The 20,643-nt window shown below is 29.1% G+C and overlaps 1 protein-coding gene across 2 annotated transcripts in view; it reads left to right on the top strand.

Annotated features, from left to right (window-relative positions):
- Positions 1-407: 407 nt before the first annotated feature.
- LOC113376636 overlaps positions 408-20,643 on the top strand; it is a 148,919-nt gene continuing 128,683 nt past the window's right edge. For both annotated transcript variants that reach the window (XR_003367050.1, XM_026616631.1), the window contains exon 1: positions 408-618. Coding sequence is in view for 1 of the 2 variants with exons in the window: in XM_026616631.1 (XP_026472416.1) it covers positions 530-618 (89 nt within the window). In the remaining variant the exon portion in view is untranslated. The remainder of the gene's footprint in view (positions 619-20,643) is intronic.

Raw genomic sequence — 20,643 nt, 5'->3', positions numbered from 1 at the left:
AATATTATAGATAGGAATTAAAATCGAATACTCCAACAGAGGGCAGTTGTATCTAATATATCGATAATTTTATACAAAAGGTTTGTTTACAAGTTCTTCACAAATATTATAGGTTGGGATTAAAATCAATTACCAACAGAGGACCATTGTATCTAAAATATCGATATTTTGATACAACCTCAAATGGTTTGTATATAAGTTTCCTATCTTTGCAATATAGCTTTGTTGATCTATGGCTATGCAAATTATGGGAATGAACTTAATCGTTCAGTTTATACCTTCGTCTCGTAGGCACAAGATCGCGTCGACCCGGCAGCAAATACATCGGGTCGACGCCGTCACATAGCCAAATGATATGCCGAAGGAATCTGGACAATTTTAGTGAAATTATTGCATGATTAGTGAGTGATTAGTGAATCTGGACAATTTTAGTGAAATTATTGCATGATTAGTGAGTAACTAAATAAATGTGCATTTACATCTAGTGACTAGTTTGTGTTTTAATAAAGTATTATTACGGCATTTCCGAATGACGCTGAATTCATTGTACGCACTAGCGTCTGTCAGAACACCGAATCATTTTTATATACATACTACTATACACTACTACGCATATAGGTATGTATTTCTTTCAATTTAAATGGATGTAAAAAATGGTAATACTTCAGTTCCATTTCCGGTTAAAATATATTTATTATGAACATTGGTAGTAATAATCATTTTTTATTATATAAATAATTTAAATAAATAACTAGCTTTTTTGCAATATTGGTGTGTGTAAATCAAGTGAAAGATGAATATTCTCATTGAAATTTAATTTTCGAGTGACTCGACCAAAGTTTCATGAACATCAACGTCCGAGGAGGATGCGCTCCAAAAAGTTTGTAAACTTAATTTTGAAGCCCAAACCAGAGAATAATATGAAAGTTTTGTGTCTGCAAAAAGTGATTTATTATGCATTATTTTATAACAAGATTTACTTCGTTTTCATAGATCTCTGTTTCAAATGTTCTAAATTAGGGCAAAAGAGAATGTTTTATTTCAATTTATTATTTTATAATAATAAATTAAATTATGTAACGTGTTTGATGTTCTAGATATAGAATTCGAAAGACCATAATAAATATGTTTATGAACATGTATATTATGAACATTACAATTTTTTTAAGGTGTTATATCATCTTACATGATTTTTGTTTGTTTCAGGTAAGAAACTTCGACTAATGTATTGATGATGAATTATGACAATATATTGATATCTATTAATATGAACGTACAACATTTAGTGGTAAGTTTAGATAATTATAATTAAAGCAAAACAAATATATATTGAAGAATTATTTCTTTAATATATATTTTTACTATACGACGAATGAGGATCTTTGAGACCTATATTTTATATTAATGCGTTTATTCAAATATGGAGAATTTTTATTTTACGTATGAGTGCGCATGCAGTTTTGATATATATTTATAACAAATATAAATATAAATATTACAGAATATAAAATATCTATGATTTTATTTGCTACTTTCATACGCTATTACTGGTTATGAAAATAATAAACCACTAAAAGGTAGCATGTACAGACATGAAATAAATATTTCATTGAATTTACTTAGTAAATCGTTATAGATATCAATACATCAAATAGAAGTAAACATTTGTAAGTTACTAAGTACTCTTAGGGGCTTGTTATTTGACATTTGTATCTTTTCGAGATTAGGTTTTTTAATACATAGTTTTTTGACAATTTGTGAATATCAACTCATTAGATCATAATTCATAACATAATATTTTATGAGAGAAACGGCCACTTAATATTTGGTATCCTTATTCTGAATATCTTTAATCCAAGCATTTAAGTATTTCTTTTATACGACAAAAATATTTTACTGTAAACAACTTAGTTTTCGGAATTATACTCAGTGTTCACAATAGTTGACTAGTTCCCACACTGACTTCAGGTTTATAATTAACAAAATTGAATTAAGTATATATTCATATATGGGCATGCTCATTAACTCTGAACCAATTATAAGGAACTTATTTTTTATTATTTTTCAACAAGTGATAATCTAAAGCGTACCCTTAGCATGCGAGGCTCCTCGTAAATATTTTTTTGAGAATAAAAATTTCTCACAAAATAAAAATATTCATGAAATTAAAAAAAATATATCATAGTTATTTTTTAATTTTTCAAAAATTTTAGAAATACTTACAAATTAAATACACTTCTTAAGACACTTATGTTTTTTTTTACAAACTGATGTATAGCATTAAATTAAATCACTTATTTCCAATAATGACTTTAGTTTTTCTAAAGTTTCTTCTGAACGCACGCTTATGCTTAACAAAATTAATTGTTTTTTAAATGTTTTTATCATTTGTGAATTGAATGCCCTATTTTTTATTTTGTCGCTATTTTTACTTGCGTACTTTATAGGCCCTATGTGGCATAAATAAATTTTAGTTTCGTATTATTAATTAGAATATTATGTGGTGTGCAAGGCAATTAGTGAAATTTTACATCTGAACATTTTATAAATTGAAATTTCGAATTTTATTCGAAATTTGGGTTTTGAAATATAATATATTAAATATGATATTGTAAACAATTGCAATGTAATGTACAAGTAAAATCGATTGCTTCTATTCTATTCTATTCTATATTTTTTACAAATTTCAAATTCTAAACAGCCTTATTTGGTTTATCTAATATTGTCTTAAGCAGTTTAGCCTCAAAGCACACAATGCCTTGTACTGCATTCTATAAATACTATTTAATAGGATCATTTCATTCATGGTTGATTGCAACAAACTTTTGAGCAATATTGGAAACTGATTTAAGAAGGAATTTAGTTAAATGTTATATTTCGGGCACTGATAGATCAAAGACAAGAGCTTTAAGGAAAGTAGACAAAAACTATTTGCAAAGTTTTGTTATGCAGAAGAATGAAGAAGGACAAAGTTACACACAAGAAACTACTGTAGAGTGCACTGAAGTGACAATTCTACTGAATTGCGAAGGAAAATGGAGACTGCTTTATAAACATATTGCAAAAATGGCATCTACTGCAAAATGATTTAATAGTAAAAACAAAAGTGTAACAAAGGCCAAACTAATACTTCTACTTTTTTAGTCTTGCTTATAAAATAGTGCGATATTTCTGCTCATGGTTAAATGATTAACAAATCTAAATAAATTTTGCTTCTAAAGTAATATTTCGAATTTTGTGAAAATTCTCAGATTTTATGGATATTACACATATATTCAAAAGGAGCGACTTTAAATTTATTCTCACTATGATGGTATACATACGTACATACATACATACATAGTTTTAGTCTACATTTCTTAAAGCCCTTGTCTTTGATCTATCAGTGCCCGAAATATAACATTTAACTAAATTCCTTATACATAAATATAAAAACATGCTTTAAAAATAAATATTTTTAGTATAGATTTTTAGTACTTATAGAAGCACGAAATTATGCGTGATTATTTTTATAATTCGGGATAAAAGATTCAATTATTAATTTTTTTTATTGCGTAAATATGTATCGACGTTCGTTTACTTATTAATTTTAGGCATTTTAAGTTTGTTCTCAGTATACAAGATAGAATAAATAAAATTGTATGCTCCTCGATGTTTTATACTCAAGTTTTTCATTATTTTCAAAGGAGGAACAATTTTCGTTGTGCTTAATTTTCATGTAGCATTCATTGACAAGGCATTCTATGAAAATCTCCGTTAATTTTGTATTTCGAATCAAATTTAAATTTTTGAACAATTTTAGTTTGAAAACATTAAGGAATAAATTAACTTATGATGTTTAAGTTAAATATAATCTTATCTTATAATGTTCTTGATTTTCTGCCGTTAGTTCTTTTTCCTAGCCTAAAAGTTCTTTTTCCTAGACTAAAAATTTATATCCTAACTTATATGCTCATAGGCTTCTGAAGTTTTGTAAATTTCCTTCTAAGTCTATGAGCCTATAAGTTAGGATATAAATTTTTAGTATAAGCTAGGAAAATAGAACTAATAAATACTTTTCTGATTATTGGCTTGACTCATACATAAGATATAATATTATACATAAAACCTACAAAAAGTAACATGAAGTATACTTCATTTTTTATTGTATGGTATTATTATTTTATGTATGAGTCAAGCGAATGATCATAAAAGTATTTAAACATGCAGTTTTATATCATGTTAGCAATTTACTCGAAAGTTAAATATATTAAATATTTCATTATATTGTCATTTCAAGTAAACTTTATATAAAATAGGGGAGACTGGGTATGGTTGTCTCAAGGTACGGTAGTGACAGTCGTCATAACAACTAAACTATAATAATTTTTAGATATGGTTCGAAGCGAGAAAGATGAAGTATGTTTGTTTAAACAAGTTTCCATTATTGCATTTAGCTAGCATCCTACATTAACACGATCTGTTGACCGCTTTGCTTTTAAAGAGTCAAAAGTTGTTTTCATGTTCGATTTTTTTAACACTAACTGTTACTTTAGCCCAGTCATTTAAGCTTAAATTAGGTAAGAATCTCGGAATTCGAGATACCCAGGTGTAAGTTTGTAATTACTTGTATATTGACATTTAAAAGTTGTCTCAACCTACATATGGTACGTACACCCTACTTATATGTAGGTTTTGAGACAACTTTTAAATGTTAATGTGCTTTAAAATGTTGGGTATCTCGAATTGCGACTTACTATGATGACTGGACTACTTGTATACAGATCACTTTGTTCGTTATTTTGCTATAAGTTGAACATTCGTAGTTAATTATCAGCAGTTAGTTTTTGCGAAGATAATTTAGCTCAATCATAATGGTAACTTGTTTTCAACAATGTGTTTTTTTGGGTGGAGATTAAACAGATTAAAAAAAATTAACACAAAATCCGAAAGAGAAAGGGAAAGAAAAATTCTATACGAGAACAAAGAATCGTTAACACTGATTTTATGACAAATCCATTGTATTTAAGAACGGTATTTCAGTATTTCCACGTTGACATATGAAAAAATTACCATTCAATTTACTTTTCCGACAACTTTTGGTAAATTAACAAAATTATTGTTGATCAAAAAAAAGTGGCACAACCCAGGCCCCCCTACTACTATTATGTGATTACTACTCCTATGTGACTTCTATATGACATTTTGTTTTTATGACTTGATCATTAGTAGCAAATTTAATTGACAAATTACTTTAATAATTTCTGTTTTGAAAACAATAGCTCAAATCCATAAAATGTACATTCAACAATTGGTTTCATATGCACACAATCTGCTAATGACAGATTCCTCTCAGTAACAAATAATTTTGCATGTATAAAAGGAAGCAATAAATGCTCACCTGATTATTAGTGACAATGTTCTCGATTCGTCTCCTTCGAGGATATAGTCGCATGGATTGCGAAACAAATTCAACAATTTTCTATTATCTAAAGATCTTTCAATTCTCAGGACTTGCATTTCTAAGGATTGTATTTCGCATCAGGGGATGCGCTTTTAGCGATTTTCTATTGGTTTATTCCGCCTTCTAAATCCTGCCGTTAGTATCTTTGTTGCCCGTTGCAGATATATCATCTCGTGCTCGAGAGGCAAGGACCGCTTGAGAGAGATTTCTCAGCCATTGCGCTGATCTTCTACGAACTTTTTCAAATCACTCAATTTTTCACAATAAAAACCGAAATCGAACGTCGGAGAATATAAAAAATATATCGACCGTAAATAATAGTTTCATCTTAGTATACGTAAATGTATCTAATCGAACCAATTGTGCAATGATTGTCCATTGAATAATGTGATCGATTTATTTATATAAATGTATTATATGCAATATGTTTTATGGAATTTTTCATTAATTTAATGAACATTAAACTTTTCTCTGATCAGTGCAAATCATTGAACAAAAATAAACAATTTGTAACAGTTTAAGAATAAAAATCATACTAATAATAAACTAATCTAGATGCTGATTTTTTTTCTAATAATTTTTCATCTTCCATTGAGTATGTCGGCAAGTAATATTTATATTTCAAGATGTCTCTATCATTTTAGCTGAAAAATCCCAACGTCTATGCATCTATAGTGTATCAATATATGTCGCTATCCTTGGATATAACTTTTCATTTGCCATTTTTTGGAGAATGGGTCAATAGATTAAGATGTGCCAAGAATTTTTCAATTCATATTGATGTCATTTGGGGATACTATTTTGTGATAGTCAGGCCTGGCGATGTTTTGAGAAAAAGGTGCAATAAATTAAAGTCATTAAAATAATTAATTGATAAATTAATAATAAATTATCAGATTTTTAAACATTCGTTTTACAGAAATTGAATTGCATATTAGTATAAAATTTGAACTAGTTGTGTATGGCATGGTGCCTTAAGGCAAATTGCTAGAACTTCCTGTACCGTATCGAAATGTTCGAGAAATATTAAATATTTTCAGATAATTATAAATACAGTAACATTGTCTAATATTTATAAGACTTATATAAATTGAATTACAAAGTTAAAATTATTTATTTAAAGTATATAAGTGAGCTTTAGAACTTTAGCTAGAATTAAAATTGAAATCTGAATTATTTTCGCTATACAAAAAAAAAGAATTTTTTGAGAAAACAAATTTTGAATATTTTTTTTCCAGAAGCAATTATTTTGTCAAAACAATTGGAAAATTTTTTGAATTATTTAAATCGGATGCTTAGTTCTCTCAAAAACTGCCATTTTTACACATTTATCTCGGTATCTCCGAATCGGCTATACCTGCTTTTACCAAAACCTATTCAACACTTTTTCCCGTCATTACGAATTGAATGTTTTTTAGGTTGCTCCGTTCTCTCAAAAACTCGATTTCTATTTTCTGCACTTTCTGCTCCATTTCTCCGAAACGGCTGAACCTGCTTGTGCCAAAAACTAATCAGAACATCTCCCTATTAGTTATCGAATGTTTTTAGAACTATTCAAATCGGTTGATTCGTGCGCTCGAAAACGTGGACGAAAAATTGTATCCATACATACATACACACACATTCATTTTTTCTAAGGTATGTCAAAATGTTAGAAACCTTCAAAACGTAAAGGAATGTAAAAATTTTCAATTTTGATTTTTGGGTGATTACAATAACTTACCCTTCTGGAAGCTAATAAGTAACTAAATATTTGATTGAAGTAGCAGTAAGATCTACTAATTCATAATTTAAGAGGTTTTGTTAAAAATCTGAAAATGAACACTGAATAAACTCTTACTTTTATTATAAGATGAATAATTTTTTTTTATTATAATGATGGAAAACCTTATTGTAGCAATAGTACTTTTTACAAGACTTTTCAATGCATTTTTAATATGTAGCATGTGATAATAGTTAATTCAGTATTATTTACTAGTTCTTATATTTATTTTGCAAACTAATTAGATTTTTCTGCAGATGTTTGATACGATTTTATCTAATTATCTGTTAAAAATAATGTATTATTTCTACGTGATTTACAACAGTAATATATATAATACACAAAAAATTGTCTTGACATTTAAGGGTGCTTAACATTTACGTACATACGATGCATACACAAACATTTACAGTTCGAGAGAAATACACGTTTCAATGTATTAATATTTGTTATATATTATAATATTCATATATCACAACATCACGTTACATGAAACAAATTGATTTCCCCTCCTAAGCTCGAATAAGGCACGTTCTTTATGAGTACAAAAGTTTAGTGAAGACTTTCAAAGTACACACTTCAGAATATTGAACAGTACATTACAGCTTTATAAAGCTGAATGTATTTGTTCGAAAGTAATATAACATTCTTTTAATTAATAAATTTCATTCACTAAACACGTTTCTTCGGCCGTCAACTCAACATTTAGAACACCCTTCAGTTCATTTATAAATTAATCTCTTAACCCGTTTCAAAGCTCATTTTAATTTTAAATTTCGACATGATTGAAAAGTTTATTAATAAATGGCTTGTTAGAGAACGCAGAATGAAATCTGTTACACAACATGAAAATCTAGGAATAAAAAAGTGTTTGTAACAAAAAATTACTGTAGAATGTACAATCGGAAAATATTTTATTGAACTTTTCTTTATAATGCATATTATGATCTATATTTAGAAATCGGGATATTTGAATGCTTTTTATGTTCGAGTTTCTGAATCCTTCGTTAAAGCCTATTGTCAGTTGAAATTCAAAAGGAAAGGATTTGGATCATATGAAAAATAGGAGCTATTTCCATTTCTTATATTATGTTTTGCATTATTCCTTATTTTTATATCGTAGAACTTGTCAATATATTTACATAGTTTTGAATATTTTTAACTTCCCGTAGGGCAAGTTATAGTAATCGCAAAAAAATCGAAACTGAAAATTTTTATGTATCTTTACGTTTAAAAACCTTCTGAACATTTTGGCATACCTTAGAAAAAATAGATGTATGGGTGTGTGTGCATGTATGTGTGTGTGTGCGGATACAAATTATCGTCGACGATTTCGGGAACACGGAAGAAGCGATTTGAATAATTCAAAAAACTTTCGATTCGCATTGATAAGGAGATGTGCTGATTAGTTTTTGGCAAAGGCAGGTCTAGCCCTTCCGAAGATGTGGGGCAAAAAGCCAAAACAGTAACTCCATTCTTAAGAGAATGGAGCGTCCAATTTGAATAATTCAAAAACCATTTTACTTGTATTAAGAAGATGAAGAACTGATCTTCATGAAAGCAGGTCAAAAGCAGTCTAACGGTTTCGGAGATCTAGTAAAAAAAGTAAAAAAATATGCCATCTGGCGGTCAAAAATGATCAATAGACATATGCACATCAAATTATCAGATATTTTATAGAGACTTTAACAATAAGTGTTTCAAAAATGTTCATCTCTAAAAAAAAAAATATACGGGAAGTTCCAGCAATTTGCCTTAAGGCACGATGCCTTGCGCTCCACTAGTCTTCGAATTGGTTTATAACATAAAATGTAGTTTTATCTTATTTATTATGCTTATTACATGTTGTAATTTATGGGCCGATTCTGGCGTAAAATAGACCAATGTAAGACTATGTTACGTAGCAGTTTTCATACATAATGATACTAAAAACTGTCAAAATGTTATGTATTTGCCTTAAGACAATATGTCACTTGGTGTTAATGTTCTGGTAGAATTTTCTGAGAAATTACTTATTTCTAAAACCTATATCCTTTCTATGTTACAAAATTCTATATTATTGTATATAAAATTCATATATAAGGATGCAGCATATACGTTGTTTTTTTATATCGTAACGTAATCCTATTCAATCGCATACAACGAAAGAAAATTCCATTAGTATCAACTATATTGAATTGTCTTTTTTCTCATTTATCATCCAATTCCTCGATTGAAATTAGAAAAAAATCTTTTAGAAACCTAATGTCCTATTATAGTGTTCGAATGATAAACATTTTAATGTCACAATTGGTTCGAATCTACGAGTACAAGAAAGTATTCTGAGAATCCTCCTTGATATTGTATCTTGGCCCCCTTGAGCTAATCTTCAATCAAGTCCCGGTGCCACTAAATTTTCTTTCATGAAAAACGAAACCGACCATTAATCTTGAACGGGCAGTAAAAAAAAACCCTCCAGACGTGTATGGAAGTCGAGTGTTTTTCCTACACGGACCCGAGAGTGATTCGGTATAAACAGACAGAAGATTAAATCAGTAGCTGCTTTGCGGTCAGGACGAATTTCGCTTTTGTATTGTTTGCGATCGCGATCGAAATTGATTTTAATAATAGATATAATTTATTTACAAATATTTTGATATTGTAAACACTCAAAGACAAAACTATAGACTTTTCTTTGTGGAGTAATATTTAAATTACTTTTTTTTTTTCACAATAATGTATAAGATCTTGCTGTATCCTGATTGGTATTTAAGGAAATAAATACAAAACTAGTGGTGAATGGAATCGTGCCTTAAGGCAAATTGTTGGAACTTTTTGCACCGTAATGAATTCGAGAAATATTAAATATTTTCAAATAGATTATTATAAATACTGTTATTCATATATGTTTACAAAAAACAAAATAAACAAAATTTAATTAATCGAATTCAAATTGAAGGACATTGTCTAATATTTATAAGAATTATATACGAGGTCTGTTCAAAAAGTACCCGGAATTTTCGTTTTTTCAAAAAAATATTTATTTATTTGTCTACATTAATGTGGTCCCCTTCAAAGTAGTCCCCCCCAGATATAATACACTTATGCCAGCGTTTTTTCCAATTTTCGAAGCACCCTTGATATTCACTTTTTGATATGTCCTTGAGCACTCTCAGCGATTTTCTTCAATCGAGGAAAACCGCCGTCCTTTCATGGGTCTCTTCAACTTTGGGAATAGGAAAAAGTCACACGGAGCCATATCTGGTGAATTTTTGCACTTTGCAACACTTTATTTCATTTTTTACGCAAAATTTAATACAAATTCTTTGACTTTTCAATTCTTCCATTGTAAAAATCGCCGAGCTCAGAAAAACACGTCGAACCTTAGCGACTACCACAGACAAAGTAAACAGTGAATATAGCTGAAAATTTCATCATACTTTAGGGGCATGTATACCAACACAATAAAAAAAAAATTTTGACAATCAGACACTCCAGACCCGCGAAATTTAATTATTAGTAATTCCGGGTACTTTTTGAACAGACCTCGTAAACTGAAATCTAAAGTTAAAATTATTTATTTGAAATATATTAGTGAACTTTAGAACTTTAGCTAGAACAAAAATTAAAATTCGATTTACTTTCGATATTCAAAGAATTTTTTTTTGAAAATTAAAAAAAAATTTAAAAAAACTCATAAGCAATCACTAATAGCAGAAAGTATTTTGAATCATTCAAATTGGATGCTCCGTTCTCTCAAAAACTCGATTTCTATTTCCTACACTCCTTGCTCTGTATCTCCGCAACGGCTGAACCTGCCTTTGCCCAATGCTAATCAGCACATCTCCCTATCAATATGAATCGAATATTTTTTGAACCATTCAAATCAGTTGATCCGTGCGCCCGCTAACGTGGACGAAAAATTGTATCGATACAGAAATGATATGCTTTTTATTCATTTTAACATTAATGGTCCTTTACAATTAACCTTTAATCGTTTCTTAAGATCATAAAATCTATCACGATACAAAGTTTCAGCAGTAAAAAACTACTTAAATTTTTAACGAAAGAAATTTTGACAGATGAGTAAATAATGCCATTTTAAAATATGTTGTTAAAATCAAACTGGTTTTCTTGCAGTAGTCCTGTTTATGAAATATTTTGAGCTCAAAGAATGTATAAACTTCGAATGTAATTCAAATTGGAATTTCAGCTTTTTTATATTTTTTATAGACTTTCAAATTTATCTTTTTTTTTCATCAATACAATACAGATTTTTAAATTACATTTGAACATTTTTATACATTGAAATTTGTAATGTTTTATAAATTATCCAATTTCTTTTAATATTCAGATTTATGGGCCAATTCTGCCTTTAAATAGATCAATGTTATGGTAAGGCTATGTTACGCTGCGTTTTTCTTCATATAAAATGGTACTAAAAACTGTCAAAATGCTTTGTGGTTGCTGTCAGGTGTTTTAGATATAAAAACTAAACCATAAAACGCACAAACGTCAAAAAAAGAATCTTACAAGTACATCTGTGTGATGTGTCATAATAAGATGTGAGTGAAGTTAAATTTTATCTGTCGCCTGATCGCACAGCAAATATATAATACATAGCATTTTTAGTACCATTTTATACGAAAAACGTAGTGTAACATAGCCTTGCCATAACATTGGTCTATTTTACGACAGAATTAGTCGGTTAATCTAATTAGGCTTTAACTAATAAATTATTTGCTTGTGAGTTTTATTTCAAATGATATATTTATTTTCGTCATATTTTTGTTGTTATATTTATATTTTTATATTTTTGTTGTTATATTTTTGTTGTTATATTTTTGTTGGAATAATTTGACTTTTGAAATAATGATTTCAATTTTATCATTTTGAATAAAATATGAAAACTCGTCATACGCATTTTAACAAACATAATTAATTTGAATCGGTATAACTAGTAAATTCGACATGCTAATTTAATATTATGCCGACGTGTCAAGTCGTTCAAAATCTTTTGACATGTATGTAAGCCAACACTTAAAATTTCGTCGAAATTTTCTTAAAAACGGCTGCACCGATAAATTCAATAGTCATTTGAAGAAACTTGACATTCTCGCGATGATCGGTCAAACCGTTTTTTTACAATTAACAAGAAAATGCAATATTTTTTGTACACATTTACCAAAAATTCTGAACCAATTTTTGATATTATAAAAATATGCATATTGTATATTTTTGCAATGTTTATACATTGACAACGAATGAATTCTATATGCTCTATTAAACTGCGTCAACATTTTAACCTCTTAACATAATTACCTAACGTAAGTTAAATGAGTTTATGAATTTCTACTAATAAGTGTTCTGATTTATGATTATTTGACTAATAGTTGTATACGCCACTGCATTTCTCCTGCCGTATCATTCGAGCAGCAAGACGCAGCGGCCGAGCGACTTGTATCGAGCATCCTCGTAAAAAGAGGAATTAAGTATTATTCCCAGTAGAATGTAAGAATGAAATGGCATTCGGGGTCCTTTAGCCCTTTGTATGGCATAATGCGAAGGTAAACTCTCCGCGGAGTGACTTGTGATATTTCTAAATACTTGTTGGGGAAACTGTGTCATTTAAATAACGGCGGGACAGGTGAATAAGTCGTATGTTTATGTTAGATCTGATATTTCTCCTTTTCAAGAGAGATATGTCCGCTTTTGTTAAACTCATGAATGAACAGAAACACGCGCTGTCGCGTGGGCGTTTTCTTAAAAAATATAACATGGAATGGAATTTCTTATACAATGTTTATTGTAATATCTTAAGTAAGAATATTTAAACTGTATTGTCTTTTTGGTTCTACAACTTTTTGGGTGTAATGTTGTTCAAATAGAGGTGATATTTTAGAAAAAGATAAAATTATATGAGTAACCCATCGAATAATTGTATCATTAACTTTTACTTTTTGTAGATGCCTTTATGAGATCTTTTATACTTTTGAGTTCGAAAAGATTTTGAACTGCGATTGAGTAAAGAACTAAATTGATATTATTTTTAAATACCAGATCATGAGTTTTTTTGAGAATAAAACTTTTCTAGTCTCGAAATTACTTTTAAGGCATTGTAAACTGATTATAGTTTAAATTTATCCAATTTAAAGGTCCAATTTGACTTTCAGCAATTACATTGTACAAACCAAACCAATTCTATCTCAACAAGTTCCACATATCAAACAAAACAAATATCTGATCATGTTTAGTAAAGTCCCAGCTATTTCATCATTGTAGAAATATTTTTTTTGCTGTTTTTCAAACATTTGTTACCTGCTTCTTTTTACCCCATAGGCAGGGTGAAATGCGACGACTAGGAGACAAACAGACACAATGTTTTATTTTTAATTTTGAAGGAATTTTGCGAAATAATAGCTACAATATTCAATCAACATAAAATATAAATTTTATGGGTATATTTTTGACAAAGATAACACGATATATAACATGGATCTGGTATTTTGTCAGAAATGTTTACCAATCAGAATTGGAATAACTATTTATTTATCACGCTACTTTTTTGCAACTGAGCATTGATAATACAAATCAAATTTTTTTTAACCATCCAAATGGGTTCAGCTGTTTTCCTTCGATGATGGCAAATCTGTTGTACATTCATACTACATATATACACTAACATACGTCTATTCTTTTTCTAAAGATTTTCTTAATGACCAGTATGTATTTAAAATGTAAATTAACTAGTGGTGTATGGCATCGTGCCTCAAGGCAAATTGTTGGAACTTTCCGAATATTAAATGTTTTTGAATAGATTTTTATAAATACAGTAACAATGTCTACTATTTATAAGAATTATATAAACTGAATTGCAAAGTTAAAATTATTTGTTTGAACTATATATGTCAGCTCTAAAACTTTAGTCAGAATCAAAATTAAAATCTGAATTATTTTCGATATACACCATATAGTTCAATTTTGTTAAAACAAACAGAAAGTTATTTGAATCGTTCGAATCGCACGCTTAGTTCTCCCAAAAACTGCCATTTTTTGTACATTTAACTCCATATTTCCGAAACCGGTTGACCTGCATTCTGCCAAAAACTAGTCACCTCTTCTCCCAATCATTACAAATTGAATGTTTTTTAGATCATTCGTATTTTGTATTTTCTGCACTCTTTGCTCCGTATCTCCGTAACGGCTGAAGATTTTGCCAAAAACACAAAAAGCCAAAAATCAGCACAATAGGAATCGAATGTTTTTTGAACCATTCAAATCGGTTGACCAGTGCGCCCGAAAACATGGACGAAAAAATGCGGACATACAAAACACACAGATTCATTTTTTCTGAGGTATGCCAAAATGTTCAGAAAATGTTCAAAACGTGAAGATATGCAAAAATTTTCATTTTATTATTTTCAGCCCATTACTATAACTACTCTACGTGAAGTTAAGAACAAAAGTAGTCTGGTTTTTTAATGCATAACTTATTCTTCATGGGCATAATCAATTAATGAACTTAAAATTTACTATCTGACCAATATAATTTTATTTTATTTAAAAGCTTAAACTCAATATTCTACATTAAAACTAATTGATTAAAACATAATACATTGCACTTCATAAAATGCCGATACATTTACTACGTTCGCTGTTACTTCGAAAGTGTTTTTTTTTTGTTTTCATTACCACTATTATAATTATTAGTACTAAAGTTATTGTTGCATTTTATTACCTTTGTATTAATTGCATAATTTGATATTATATTTAGTTCAATAATTAAATAACTGAAGCCCAGGATTATGATTGCTCTAACTTTTTCATATTGCGTTTTATTAAAAATCTCATCGAACAAATCCTGCTACAGTTACCCAACTTAAATTGAGTTTTCAATCAGCGTTTGGCATTAAAGTTGTTCTTTCGCATGTAAACTATATTTTTCTGAAGCCGGCATTGCTTTCATACACATGTATAAAGGAAAAAACTCTACGTAGTATAATATCGAAAATAGTGATGAGAGATATTTATTTGATATTTCATGAAAAGGACATCTATCAGAAATATCGAGATTGGCCTTTGGTGCGCCGCGTTCCCAAAACCGATATTAAATACCAAAGTTATTTTGTAATTGAAAATATAGTAATTTTTTTGACGTTATTATATGACTTCTTGAATGGACAACCCAGTAGTTGTCTAATTTAGTTGTGACTAATTAACTGTACTCGTAGTCTTTGTTGACATTTTATAATTTATATGGTGCTATGCTCATAAGAGAAGACTTTCATTTGAGATCATATTGATTTATGACCTCAAATTGAAATTAGACATGAAAGCTGCCTGATGTCAGACTTGGCTGTGGCTGGGATCGAACCAGCAAACCCGGGTCTAGTACCAATGTAATGCAAATTATTTACATTATATTGTGTGAAATTATTTTCTGTTGATATTTTTAGAAGTTTATGTGAAATGTTAAACTTAGACTCGGAAAGTATGCAGACTAAATTAGAGTTTTTTTCAAAATAATTTAATCTTATAATTAGAAAATTATTTGCTTTGGGTATAATTTGGATCACTACGAACCATACGAATCATAAAATATACAATGGAGGGCCAGTTATTTATTAGTAAGATATCTTAATTATATTTTTAGCAATCACTTATCGGCGTTCATGGATAAAATTAACTAGTTGGTATTGGTATTTTGCCTCGAGAGAAGTTACATGAGCTTCCCGATTTGTGAAAATAATCGACTTAATCCATGACAGATAAATTAATTTATGAGTAGTTAAAAGTATTCGAAGTGAATTTATTACACATTATTGAAAATCGAACACGTCAACCAGGTCGGAGTATTTTTTAAAAGCAAATTTTCAAAAATCAATAATCTTTATAATTGAGTTATACCAAGTAAATCGTCTTATTTTAATTTTAACAAATGTCAAAAGAACTACTCATTTTCTCAAACTTTGATGAATTTTTAAAATTGAACTACTTGTCGTAAGACCGTAATATTTCAGTAAGTTCTATAAGACCATGATATATATCGCCAAAAAAAGTTGCATGAAAATTGGCTTAAATTTTTTTTCAACAGTTAATTACAAGAAAACGGCTCTTTAGATTTTCACCTAAATCTAATCAGTATCATTCCCAACTAATATCTTTCGAACAGTTTTTGATTTTTTAAAATCGATTCGGTAGTATGAGCTTAAATGTGGATGAAAAGTTCAACACTTTTTTCCCAAATTACAAAGAAACGGCTCGGCCGATCGTCGCACAAAACTGAGAAACAATAGTCCTCATTACGATACATCGAATGGTTTTTAAATTTTTGGAATCGGTGCAGCCGTTTTTGAGAAAACGTCGATTCACGGCAAAAAATCTGTTCACACACACACACATACTTTTTCCAAATTAGGTCTCATTCGATTCAGGATGGCTTGAAACGTCGAGAAAACATAAAATTAGCGAATAGGATTTTTTGATGAAAACATAAACTTCTCCTTCGGGAAGTTAATTAATCAATTTAAATTAGTATAAATAAGAATTAGACAGTTACTAACCTTCAAGACTCAAGATTTTTTCACATTTACGTTAACTGCTTGTTACGTGTTTCTTGTGAAAGTTATTGTATTTTGTTTTATGTTTTATTGCCATCCATTCACTAATATGCAGCCATCCCTTATATAGTATGTTACATCACTGATTTTGTAAAGAAAAATTATTTTATAGATGAATTTAAACAATAAACTATTAATGATACTTGCACATTTGTTGAATTCTGAGTAAGGTGTCATAAATTTAATTATTAAATTTATAATGATAATTGTGCATTTTATGGTTCTGTTATTTTTATATTTTAAACCTATGGTAAATATGGCTATATATTGTATGAGAAACGCAGTGCAGATAGTATATAGTTACATCGTCAGCAATCGATTATCAGTTTCGATATCGACTTTATAAATAATTCGCCCATCCTTAATGCAGTGATAGTTTCTGATGTGAAAAGGAATGTTTAATAGTGTTCATTGAACAGAAATATTTTCATGAATGGCACTGCATTCGTGTGTACTTTAATTGGAGTGTGAAATGCATTTGCTCGCTTTGTGTACTTTGAACCTAGAAGCTTATGAGTTATTTGGCTGGAAGTGCAAACGATGAAAATACATGGAATACCACATGGATTTCAACAAGATTCCACGCTGATATTTTGCATTTAAGTGACAACTTCTTATTTAATGTCACAGAGTTGTTATGTGAGAGTATTTGACCGATTGATCAATGTAAAATAGTAAATGCAAGCTGTTAAATGTGAATTACTAATAGTAAAAACTAATTGTAAATCAGTTGCATGTGGACGATGCATAGATTTGAAGTTTTACGTGGTCCCACCACATACTTAATAATTTTATATTTTTTTATCAATAACCATCATGTTTTAACTGAAAATTAATTCCGTGTTGAGATCTTCAGTTTTTCTACTTCTTTTAAATTTTTCTTAGCTGTTTTTCTTTGTTGGTTGAAACAGCGGTTTATTGAAATACAGTAACTTCTTTGTAGATTATAAAGTCAAAAATATATTAAATTTTTTTTCCAGAAAATATATTGTTTTTCTGAGCTTTCATAAAAAATTATCCACATGCAATAATGTATCTATAAATATTTTGAAGTATATTTTTAGCTCTTTATTTAGTAATACTTATCTATTATTAACTTCCCGTAAGATAAGTTGAGCAATCGTACAAAAATCGAAAATGAAAATTTTTGCATATCTCCACCTTTTGAAGGTATCTAAATTTTGGCATACTTAAAAAAAAAAAAGATAGTGAGTGTGTGTGTGTTTTGTGTGGATACAATTTTTCGACTACAGTTTCGGGCGCATGGGTCAACCGATTTGAATTATTTGAAAGGCAATCGATTCCTATTGATAGGTAAACGTTCTGATTAGTTTTTGTCAAAGACAACCCCAGATGTTTCGAAAGTACGGAGCAAAGTAATGAATAATGAAAGTATTTATATTAATTTATTTAAAAACATTTAATACTCCTCGAATATTTTATTAAGATGCGGAATGTTGCGTATTGTAATAAGATGTAAGTTTTCGTGCACTAAAAACTACAGTGTAAATTTAGTAGTACTTGTTCGCGTAGTACTTTACTCTCATTATTTACTTACTCATTTTATTTTATCGTATATGAAACGTAATAAATAAGTTCGATGTCAATATATCTATTCGGTTGATCTTACATTAATAATAAATATTTATCGAAATAATACATCATTTGGAATTAGCATAATGAAATGCTCTACGTCTCAATATATCAAATTGTTTTTCTATAAATAAAAAGTCAATCCCATATATAACTTCCTACTTAACTTTCATTTATTCATTCCGAATTATAACAAAAATATTTTTTTGAAGTTCGAGATTGAAGGTACTAGTGGTTCTCTAGCATTCAATCAATTAGCGCTTCAGGAGATTTTTTTATTGAAAACTTATTACTGAGTAGTTTATATCTGTTTCTATAAACATATTTTTTCTGAAATTAACGCTTAAAAATTTGAATTATCCATGGTATTCTCAAACGTTGTTATTATTTAAAGAAACAGGAATATTAATAAGCATTGGTAGCCTCTCTCGAAAACATCTGCGCCTAATTTTTAAAATGTAAATATATTGTATGTACTTGATTTTTTCTTATTAGCATTTTTGATATAACACAAAACTTTACGTTCAATATATACTACATCATTTAGCTTACTTATTAACAATACTGCATTAAACACAAAATGAAAACTTTTACTTGCATTGCAATAATTTTAAGCATAATATGAAATTTGAATATCAATATTAAATAATATTTCATTAAAACAGCTGTTGAAACAGCAACTTTTATCATTATAGGAAGATTTGAGTAGTTTGAAATAAGCTCTGAATGCAAGAAAGCACACAGTATTCTAATTTTTCAATTTGTATAATATAATGTTCTCCCAAAATTTTCAATATTCATTCTAGTCGAATTTGATCGATGCGCAAGTAGTAGTTAATAAATAAATATATACGATTTCTTGGTTGAGATTTGTTGGACTTTTCCGTGGCTCAGTGATTACAGCTATGGGCTTTATTTGAGAAGTTCCAAATTTGCTACCTGCATCGGATAGCATGATGTCAAGCAGTACTGATATCACAAAATGAAAACTTTTACTTGCATTGCAATAATTTTAAGCATAATATGAAATTTGAATATCAATATTAAATTTAATATTTCATTAAAAACAGCTGTTGAAACAGCAACTTTTATCATTTAGGAAGATTTGAGTAGTTTGAAATAAGCTCTGAATGCAAGAAAGCACACAGTATTCTAATTTTTCAATTTGTATAATATAATGTTCTCCCAAAATTTTCAATATTCATTCTAGTCGAAATTTGATCGATGCGCAAGTAGTAGTTAATAAATAAATATATACGATTTCTTGGTTGAGATTTTGTTGGACTTTTCCGTGGCTCAGTGATTACAGCTATGGGCTTTATTTGAGAAGTTCCAAATTTGCTACCTGCATCGGATAGCATGATGTCAAGCAGTACTGATATCGGTTTTTACTTCAAAATTGTATATAAAATTTGTATCCTAGTCCATTTGTTTCCAATTAGGAAGGCGGTTGTGGGGTTGTCTACTAATAGTGTTCAGTATTAAAACCAAAACTATATCTCAGAGTAAGATCAATTTATGCATTGCCTTCTAATAACATCGTTCTCAGAAATAAGCTTATATGTGACATGTAATAGTTCTGATTGCTGTAAAATAGAAAAAACTCAAAGCGTGACATAATCATAATTTAAGGTGGAATTCATTCGAAAAATATATTTTTTTCTCTAAAATATCCGAGCTATCTTTCAATGTTCCATATATCGCACAACAGTAAAATTTATAGTTTATTTTTCTATATCTCTCGGCTTTAATACAGCTTCAGATTTGTTTAGCTTTTTGATGGCTGTCTACGTGTAGACTGTCAATTGGACTTTCAGGAGGAAAGTACGGTTTTCCAATAAAACTACATAACATACATATAACGTATTCCCTCGATAATACACGAAAAGGAATAATACATAAACTTCACACGAAAGTTTGCGCACCGTTGTGACCCCAGGTAACCTTGGATTTTACGCGTGCTCTGCCTTCGAGGGACATGATTTGACGGAATTTTTATATTTCGAACTAAACAAGACATATATCGTGAAGGAAGTATCAAACTTTTAATTTATCCGGGGAACCTTTTTATTCCGAATTCTAGAGAATAGCAACGGACGGGATTTTGCTTAGCTAGATAAAAAATAGTTTATGTTATGGATACGGGTATGTATGTGTATATTTTGTAGAGCTTCGAACAAATAATCCAAAGGTAAAAAACAAAAGTTTTTCTAAGAAAAATCTTGATGTATATTATTGTGCAGGTA

Source organism: Ctenocephalides felis, unplaced genomic scaffold (assembly GCF_003426905.1).
Source record: "Ctenocephalides felis isolate EL2017-DRISC unplaced genomic scaffold, ASM342690v1 CF-g0.4_SCAFFOLD_01886, whole genome shotgun sequence".
Taxonomy (NCBI): Eukaryota; Metazoa; Arthropoda; class Insecta; order Siphonaptera; family Pulicidae; genus Ctenocephalides; species Ctenocephalides felis.
This window is presented reverse-complemented; position numbering and strand designations above follow the sequence as displayed.